At 32.1% G+C, this 10,533-nt stretch overlaps 1 protein-coding gene across 2 annotated transcripts; it reads left to right on the top strand.

Moving 5' to 3' along the window:
* Nucleotides 1–7,269: 7,269 nt before the first annotated feature.
* On the top strand, nt 7,270–10,187 carry LOC106323393 (homeobox protein ATH1-like). 2 transcript variants are annotated; one of them, XM_013761531.1, is made up of 6 exons: nt 7,270–7,680; nt 7,842–8,022; nt 8,358–9,169; nt 9,261–9,604; nt 9,685–9,745; nt 9,835–10,187. In XM_013761531.1, exons 3-6 carry the CDS (start codon nt 8,372–8,374, stop codon nt 10,015–10,017), a joined length of 1,386 nt encoding a protein of 461 aa, XP_013616985.1. In that variant the 5' UTR covers nt 7,270–7,680; nt 7,842–8,022; nt 8,358–8,371; the 3' UTR covers nt 10,018–10,187. The 2 variants fall into 2 exon arrangements, with proteins under 2 accessions (XP_013616985.1, XP_013616989.1); XM_013761535.1 differs by having other exon boundaries at nt 7,270–7,675.
* Nucleotides 10,188–10,533: the final 346 nt, after the last annotated feature.

Raw genomic sequence — 10,533 nt, forward strand, 5'->3', positions numbered from 1 at the left:
GGAGTGGAAGAATTGCCCCACTGCTTGGAAAGGAATGTATTCACGAGGAACCGGAAAACCAACGATTGTCTTAGAGGCGGTGGCATCATATGACCTCTGGATATGGCACTCTTTTTTTGAAGCTCCAGGTACTATGAACGATCTTAATATTCTCGATCGATCACCCGTTTTTGATGACATTATTAACGGAATAGCACCACAACTAAACTTCTATGTTAATGGTAATTTGTACCAATTGGCACATTATCTCACGAATGGTATATATAAAATAGGCTACTTTTATTCAATCTATCCGACTACCACAAACTCAAAAGCATTCTGTATTTGCTCAAACCCAAGAAGGTGTGCGAAAAGATGTTGAGCGTGCCTTCGGAGTCCTACAAGCTAGGTTTGCCATTGTTAGAAATCCATCTAACATATGGGATAAACGAAAAATAGGTAATATTATGAGAGCTTGTGTCATACTTCATAATATGATTGTCGAGGATGAACGATCGTCATGAACTCAGTACAACATTGCTGAATTTCGAGAAAGAGAAGAGGCGGATACCTTTACCGTCAATAATCCGTCACCTCTCGGCACTCCACTTGAACGTCGGACGAACCTTCGGAATCTAGAAACCCATCAACGTTTAAAAAATGATTTGATTGAAAATATATGAAATAAATTTGGACATCTTCCAAATAACATATAGTTTTTAAGTTTCTATTTGTATTGGAATAAATGTTTGTTTGTTTTTTAAATTATGATTTTGGCAATTTTTAAAAAAAAATTCTGTAATTTTCTTAATATTTCAATTTTAATGTTAAACTTCTATCATATAAGTTTTATTTAAAACTTCTTTACATATGTTATCACTTATTCAAATAAAAATATTAATTAAATAATAAACTAAGGAACAATCAAAGTCCCACTAATAATCCACTTGGTCCCTTAGCTAAGATCCCTTGAGATAAAAGTTTAATTAAAAATGCTAAGGGACTTGAAACACAATCCTACCATTGTGGTTGCCCTTAGACCTTCAAAAGTCACGGAATGAACATATCCAAGCATTGCTTGTTCACCCAATAAAAAGAGAGTACATTCACTTGTCACAGACATTCTAGTAACAACAAACCCAAAGCCATGCAGTTATAACACCAACTCCAACCCACATCTATTTCTATTTTTATATTTTTCTCTAAAATAGAAAAATTATATTGTAGAAGTAGAATTGCTCTAATGTATGCCTCTATAATAGTGTTCCTCTATTTATAGAGAAAAATATAGAGATATGCTATTTTATCTCTATATATAGAGGCAAAAAATAATTTTCTTCTATATTTTTTTTCTAAAATAGAATAACTATATTATAGATGTATATACATTGAATCAATTTCACCTCTATAATAGAAATTTCTATTTTAAAGAAAAATATAAAGGTGTATTTCAACAAGAATCATCATTGGTGTTTTTTTATCAAACAATTTGTTTATTGCCTTAGATTTACGTACTTTTTGTTTTGATTGTATATAGAGGCATATGTACGTATATTGGTTTTGTTATATGTTGAGCTGACGATCAAGCGATTGAGAGATGCATTATTTGTGTTAACAGAACCAGACAATACTGGCAGCCACCGACACGAACAAGAAAATGTCTTTTTGAAATTCGAGCTACGTGCCATTATTCTTTAGCTTACGTGCAATATTTACCAATGTTGATACTTATAAACCGGAAATCAAGTTGTGTAGCGAACCAGATAAACCAATGTTCAGCCTTTTGCCTCACGAGACTGCTGTAAATGTTCAGTCGAGTCAGCTTTCGGTTTTCTTTTTCATGCTTTTTCCTTTGCTCTCCCTTCCTTTTACGTATTCTGCACGTTACAGTCGGTTAATTTGGCAATTATCTTGGTGGCACCAACTCTTTTTTTTTTTTGTAACTTAACTCTTTTTTTTTGTGAAGAATCTACTTATATTTTGTTCTCTCGCTTTTGCTTAGTTTCTTCACATTGTGATTCCCAAGTAAAAATGAGTTTGCGACAATCTATGAGCATAACCAAGTACATTTTTTCAATTTATAAGGTGCTGTAACGACTTCTTGTTGAGCTTTTTTGGCCAAGCGGACCATTAATCTTAGGATTTAGCCCATAATATTACAAGTGGTACGTGCCATTTCGTTATCTTGTCACATTCTTTGGTTGTATTTTCTTTTTGTCAGACTAGCACATGTTGGCGCTTAAGCTCATATTAGTTGCATCATCTATGAACATTTTGAAAATACTACAAAAACAAATTCTAGTTTTAGATTTCTTTATCTTGTCAACTTTGAGATCTATTTTGAAATACTGCCATAAAAATCGATCCTTAAGATTTAACATTTTAATTCACATCTTAGGCTTTAGTAATCATTCACAGGCAAATATTTGTAGTTCTGTTAAAAGAATTAATGTTTTGGTGATAAATTGGTAAAAGAAAACATATGGTACTTGTGAAAATAGTCTTTCTTTGTGTTTTATTTTATTAAATACTTTTTTGTTCGGCCTACACCCCATATTAGTCCTACTGTCCTAGGCATGATAACAAAGCTCTCTAGCATAGCATCAGTAGTTCAGACGATAGTTCGTAGTGTTTTTGATACTATTAATCTCTTTGATAATGAGAAATTCTTTCACCAACCAATAGTGTTTAAATATTTGATATTTGATATCTTTTTAAAAAAGAAACAAAATTGAATTTCTAAATAAGATTATATTTTTAAAATAAAATAATAAAAATACATAAAAATAGTTACAAAAAATAAATAAATAAATATTGTTAAACCGTTACCAAAATACTAAATTCTATACCCTAAATCCTAAACTTCAAGCCCTAAATTATAAACCTTAAATCTTGGATAAACCGTAAACCATTGTAAAATTTAAACTCTAAATCATACATTAAAAACTAAATCTTAATAAAACTAAACCCTAAACCCTAATCACTAAACCCTAAACCCTTGGATAAACCCTGAATCCTTGGATAAATCATAAACTCTAAATCAAAAATATTTAAAATTAAACCTTAAAGTTTATGATTTATCAAAGGGTTCAGAGTTTACCTAAGGGTTTAGGGTTTAGTGATTAGGATTTAGGGTTTATTGTTATTAAAATTTAGTTTTTAATGTATGATTTCGGGTTTAAGATTTTCCAACGGTTTAGAGTTTATCCAAAGTTTAAGGTTTAATGTTTAAGGTTTAGGGTTTAGGATTTAGGGAATAGGGTTTAGTATTTTGCTGAAGACTTAACAATATTAATTAATTTATTTTTTGTAACTATTTTATGTATTTTTATTATTTTATTTTAAAAATATTATCTAATTTGGATATTCAATTTTATTTCCTTTTTTCAAAAGATATCAAATATCAAATACTCAAACATTTTTGGATAGGTTCACCCTAAGGGGCGAACCCAAAAATTTCTCTTTAATAATAGTGTTACAAAAAAAAATCTCTTTAATAATATAGAATCAGAAGAAACAATAATAACTATCCGAATATACTGTATAGATCATAAGTTTTCACTTTTCAATTTCAAATTTAATTGGTAGTCGTTTACACTCAAATGCAGTTTTAAGTTATTTATAACAAAATAAGGCAGTTCTGCTCGTAGTACACTTTTTCTTAACACCTCTTAGTTGTTTCATTCATTACTAACTAAAGTATAACTAGAGCATAAACTGTAGGCACCACTAATTTTTCATTTCCTTTTTCAGAACTTTTTTATCAGTTCTTATTTTTTTTTTAAGTCAAGTGATTTCATAAAATAAAAACACAATCTCATCTTCTTTTCTTTCACTGCTTCTCTTCACCGTGCTTCTTGGTCCATCCATGATGAACCTCAGCCTAGTTCGATTGCAATTCGTCTTCTCTTTCGCCCTGAATCACATGACCAAACTTCCTCCTCCACGTTGTACTCCGCAACTCATCCATCTCGCGCTGAGACCGTATGTTATGGTGGTTGTGATGGTCGGAATCTGAATCCGTGTCGGACGGTGAAGCTCGTTCAGCAATGGAGTTCTTCTCACATTTTCACATTTGGTCATTTATTTGTTAGGTTATTACCAATTTGGTCCAAATTATCAAAATTTCAGATACATCCCATTTAATTGTCCAAAAACTTTTAATTATTCAATTAAATCCCTACAATATGTAATTATGAATTTAAAATGTAATATAACAAATATGTACACAAAATTATTAAATATCATAATTTGAGAAATGTATAAATGAATCGGTGAACATGTATCATTTCGTATAATATTGTACACGTGGACAGTAGAATATATGTGTACACGTTGATGATATTTGACACACTGAGTAGCTTTCAAGTATTTTTCAAAATGTGATTTTAGGTTTTGGGTTTTTAAGCTATGTAGACAATGTGATTTGCGGTTTTAGTGAAAAAATATGATTGTAAGGTACATTGATTTAATGATATATAATGTACACAAGTGAAGATGTGCACATAAACACATATAAACATGTTCACGTGTACACATATACACATATAAACATGTACAAATTTACACATGTATGCATTCTAGACCATGGTTATGCAATTATGTATGCAAATACAATTTTCTATTAACAATTAAATGCTACTTAAATAATCTAAATTAACTAATTAAGATGCAATAGTAATATCTAAGTGCGCATATTGTACATGTACATCTATATCATAGTGTACATATATACATCAACTTCAAAGTGTGCATGTATACACTACATATATTCTTTAGAAATAAACAAACTGCACCACAATTGCATACAAACAAGTGTGTACATGTGTACAATACAAGCGAGTTTCAATGTTGCTCAACGATGGTTTAATTAAGTGTACACATGTATAGCTTAAATGTAATGTACACACGACATCATTCTCAAAACTAAATTAGTTTACTTATTACCAATTTAGTTTTGAGAATGATGTCATGTGTACATTACATTTAAGCTATACATGTGTACACCTAATTAAACCATCGTTGAGCAACATTGAAACTCGCTTGTATTGTACACATGTACACGCTTGTTTGTATGCAATTGTGGTGCAGTTTGTTTATATCTAAAGAACATATGTAGTGTACACATGCACACTTTGAAGTTGATGTATATATGTACACTATGATATAGATGTAAATGTACAATATGAGCACTTAGATGTTACTATTGCATCTTAATTAGTTAACTTATATTATTTAAATAGCATTTAATTGTTAATAGAAAATTGTATTTGCATACATAATTGCATAACCATGGTCTAGATGCATACATGTGTAAATTTGTACATGTTTATATGTGTATATGTGTATGTTTATATGTGTTTATGTGCACATCTTCACTTGTGTACATTGTATATCATTAAAGCAATGTACCGTACAATCATATTTTTCCACTAAAACCGCAAATCACATTGTCTGCTTAGCTTAAAAACCCAAAACCCAAAATCACATTTTGAAAAATACTTGAAAGCTACTCAGTGTGTCAAATATCGTCAACGTGTACACATATATTCTACTGTCCACGTGTACAATATTATACGAAATAATACATGTTCACCGATTCATTTGTACATTTCTAAAATTATGATATTTAATAATTTTGTGTACATATTTGTTATATTACATATTAAATTCATAATTATGTATTGTAGGGATTTGATTGAATAATTAAAAGTTTTTGGACAATTAAAAGGGATGTATCTGAAAATTTGATAGTTTGGACCAAATTGGTAATAACCTAACAAATAAATGACCAAATGTGAAAATGTGAGAAAAACTCCATTGCTGCACGAGCTTAACCGTCCGACACGGATTCAGATTCCGAGCATCACAACCACCATAGCATACGGTCTCAGCGCGAGATGGATGAGTTGCGGAGTACAACGTGGAGGAGGAAGCTTGGTCATGTGATTCATGGAGAAAGAGAAGACGAATTGCAATCGAACTGGGCCGAGGTTCATCATGGACTTGGACCAAGAAGCACGGCGAAGAGAAACTGTGAAAGAAAAGAAGATGAGATTGTGTTTTTATTTTATGAAATCAGTTGACTTAAAAAAAATGATAAAGAAGATCTGAGAAAAGAGATGAAAAATTAGTGGGACCTACAGTTTATGCTCTAGTTATACTTTAGTTAGTAATGAATGAAAAAACTAAGAAGTGTTAAGAAAAAATGTTATAGGAGCAGAAACTGCCTTATTGTGTTATAAATAACTTAAAACTGCATTTGAGTGTAAATAACTCTTTAATTAGTAATAAGTAAAAAAGATCCATATCTATTGTAACTTTTAGCCATGATATAAATATAAATAACTTTTACATTTGCTTTTCGCTTTGTTTTTTTAGTTAGAACTGTTTTCTTATAACACCTGCAAAGCTAGAAAAGTTTCCAATAAGAATATCATGATTTCAAATGCTCGTATCTAGGCCTGCTCGTATCTATTTTACTCTAGGACTAATAGTAATAGAGTTAATCATTATTAACCGGTATAATAAGACGTTGCGGAGTACGGTCTCAGCGCGAGATGGATGAGTTGCAGAGTACAACGTGGAGGAGGAAACTTGGTCATGTGATTCATGGCGAAAGAGAAGACAAATTGCAATCGAACTGGGCTGAGGTTCATCATGGACTTGGACCAAGAAGCACGGCGAAGAGAAACTGTGAAATAAAAGAAGATGAGATTGTGTTTTTATTTTATGAAATCAGTTGACTTAAAGAAAACAAAAACTGATAAAGAAGATTTATATCATTATTAACCGGTATAATAAGACGTTGCATATAACGACACATTGAACCAAATGAAAAGAAGATTTGATAAGAAAGGAACAATCAAAGAAAAGGCCAAACTTGATTGATATTTTCTCTAAAAAGGTTACGTAAAACTTCAATTTTAAAAAATAAATATACGTAAAATGAGATTTGATGGCACAAGACAAAGACACGAGTGGTGAGAAAAGAAAGAAGAAAGAAGCAATAACCCAAATGGATCACACATCTCATCAATTCTCCTTAAATGGCTAAAAAAAATCTCACCTCTCTTTACTTTTTTCCCTCTTTCTGATAATTGAAACCAGCACAAGAGGACAAAACCTATTTTCTTGTTATTTTATAAATCGACTTATTATATAACTCTATACACACATGCATAACATATAGGGACATGCAAATAGTAAAATGTAGTAGGGTCTCTTCCCTTATTTAAAGCCTGCAACAGAAATGAGTGCACTTCTCTGTAGTAAACAGTAGCACATCGGTCTTCTTCATGTCTTTGGATTTTCTTTTTAGTTTTGGTTTCAACTATATATCATATGAGCCACATTTCTCTCTACGATCAACATTTTTAAGTGATATAAATCATATAATAAGGAAAATATATAAGATTTGATTCTGGTTTATCTTTTTCTGAATTTGTTTCTGGTCGGAAGATCTAGTAAATATTTGATAATGGATTCATGTCATAAACAGAGGGAGCTCCGTACGTGATTTGGCCCTCTTTTATTTTACACATATCTCTTGAATTCATTTTTTATTTTCTTTTCCCGGGGAAATAGTTTATTTGTTTATTATAAAGTATGCTGCTATGTGTTAAGTCTAGTGGTCTGAATCTTTAAGTGAGGCAGAGGGTGAAGACGATGAGTTTCTTCATGAAAATGTATTAAAGTAAGGTGAAAATCTGAACCTTTTGAATAGTTTGCGTTCATGCAAAAGAGATTAACCAGACTCACTTTTCTCTTTTCCAGCTTTGTTGTATCATCTTTATCATTTATTTTTTTATGCAATATATAATAGTTTTTATAGTTGATTTATCCTTTTTTGCTTTCTTTAGGAGCACAGAGAAGCTGCGGAGTGAAAGTACAGTGTTCTTTCACTGAGAAAGAAGAGAAACAAACACTTTCATCTTCTTCAATTTTAACACAAATTTTGGAAATGCTTATGTAAAATTCTGCTTGCAACGGCTTGTTCTCTGAGATGTTCCCAGAGGTGTTATCAGAAGAAGAAGTATAAAGGCAAGTTCAACACTTTTAATGCTCTATGGACATTTGTAGTAAACTAATGCTTTTATTTTATTTATTAAACTAGTTTACTGCTTTGCACAGATATCTTTGAATTATTACTGGTGTGTGCATTATTGAGCCTACTCACTGTCTAATTAATTCATGCTTCAGTTCACATTTACCTATATGTTTATGAAACAGTTAATGATATAGTTCTTCTTACATTGAGTTCTGTCTCTTGCAGTAATTTTTTTACGTTTAGTACTATTCTCCAAAGATTTGGTTTCTGAGATCTTCTGAAAATACTTTTGTCGGAGTCTTAAAAACTTCTATTATTGTTAATGCAGTTTCATTAGACCCAATGGACAACATCAACACTTATAGTTCTCTGGACAATGTTATGACTAACCAAAACCATCTTCTCATGGATTTGATACCTTCAAGAGAAGATTCCACATCATTTCCAACAATGCTTCCATGGAATTCCATCAGACAAGATCCTCTACAAATGGGTGTCTTTGATATCTTCAACTCTTTTCTCACTAACAAGTACTTATCATCTACTTCAAGATCTACAAATGTTCATGAAACCAGCTTTGAGGCCATGGCTCCTCCTCCTTCACTTCATCCTATGGATCATCTAAGACCATATGATGATCCCTCAAACAACATGTGGAGTCTTGGTGAAAATAGTGAGTTTCATGCATATCCATTCATAGAAGGTGTTGTTGGTCCTAGTGAACCAATAATATCTACATTCGGTGAAGAATTCCCAAGAAACGAGTTCTCGTTAAGTCTTGCCACTGATGTTTCTGATGAGTGCTCGGAGATAAGTCTTTGTGCTGCTACTAAATCTACTAGAATAACCTCAGAGCAAGCTTCTTCCAGCAGCAAAGACATGTCAAACGTCTCTCAAGTCATATTTTGCTCCAAGTACCTTCACTCTGTTCAAGAAATACTATCTCATTTCGCCACATACTCCCTCAAAGGCTTAGAGACTAATCCTCAGTGCTACTTTTCATCTCGAGGAACCGAGTCAGAGGGTACAAACTCAGCCTTTACTTCATGTTATGAGAATCTAAACGAGTTTCTTGATGGCGGTTCGCAAAGACAAGCATTAGAAGCAAAGAAAACCCATCTCTTGGATCTTCTTCAAATGGTATAATAATATATATTCACACATTGTTACACAAGCTAAGAAATTATTTACTAATTACTGAAAGTTTTTTCGAGTTGATTTTTGTCTTCAGGTTGATGACCGATATAGTCATTGCGTTGACGAGATACATACGGTTGTATCAGCGTTCCATGCAGCAACCGAGTTAGATCCTCAGCTACACACCCGGTTTGCACTCCAAACCATCTCCTTCTTATACAAGAACCTAAGAGAGAGGATCAGCAAGAAGATACTCATGATGGGATCAGTTTTAGAGAGAGGCAAAGAGAAGTCTCAAGAAGACTCAATCTTCCCCCAGCATTGCCTTCTTCAGCAGCTAAAACGTAAGAACCATCAGGTTTGGAGACCGCAACGAGGTTTGCCTGAGAAATCAGTCTCGGTTCTACGGACTTGGATGTTCCAAAACTTTCTTCACCCGTAAGAATCCTTTAAACTCTTTCTTAAGTCTATACTTTGTGATGACATTTGTTAGCTAAGCAAATGATATTGTTGTATAGTTACCCGAAAGATTCAGAGAAACATCTTCTTGCTATACGAAGTGGATTGACAAGAAGTCAGGTATGTTTCGACTTCAGAACGTATGTTTGTTACTTAGACCTAAGCAGCAAGTGTTATAAGTGTGTCTTGTTTGTTGTGTGTGATGAAAGGTATCAAACTGGTTTATAAATGCGCGGGTAAGACTGTGGAAGCCGATGATAGAAGATATGTACGCAGAAATGAACAAGAGGAAGATGATTAACACTCACCTTCAAGGCGGTAATGGAGGAAGTGTTATTAGAGTGCCAAAGTCTGTAATGATGAGCCAAGAAAGGTGCAAAATAAGAGAATGATTGTGTGTATGTAAACTTTGTTTACGCAAAATCGCTACTTATAATTGTCAGAGGTTTAGAGCACTTTACTATGTATTATGATTGTTTTTCTGACTTTTTTTGTTATAATTGTATATACAGCTTGTTCTTTTATCTCATAGTATATTGCTGTTTTGTAATTTGCATCATGTGTTATCAACTATTCATCGTCTAAAAATGTAACAAGTTCTTGAAATAGTGTAAAAACCAAGATGGCTTTGAAAACAAATCAAAGTCTCAAAAAAACCCGTGGATAATGGTACTCTCAGAGCATCTCCAAAAAGAAACTCTATTTTGAAGTTTCCAAAACTCTATATTTGAAGTTTCATAGGATTCTTCTCAAAAAGTAAAACTTCAAACCTAACTTTAAAATTATTTATATTTTACACTATAGTCCTTATATATTGTCATAGTTGATGTAAATTCATAAAACTTCTATAAATAACTAGTACATATATATAAATATTACATAAATATTAATTAAAAAATCTTACACTA

This window comes from Brassica oleracea, chromosome C1 (genome assembly GCF_000695525.1).
Source record: "Brassica oleracea var. oleracea cultivar TO1000 chromosome C1, BOL, whole genome shotgun sequence".
Classification (NCBI taxonomy): domain Eukaryota; kingdom Viridiplantae; phylum Streptophyta; class Magnoliopsida; order Brassicales; family Brassicaceae; genus Brassica; species Brassica oleracea.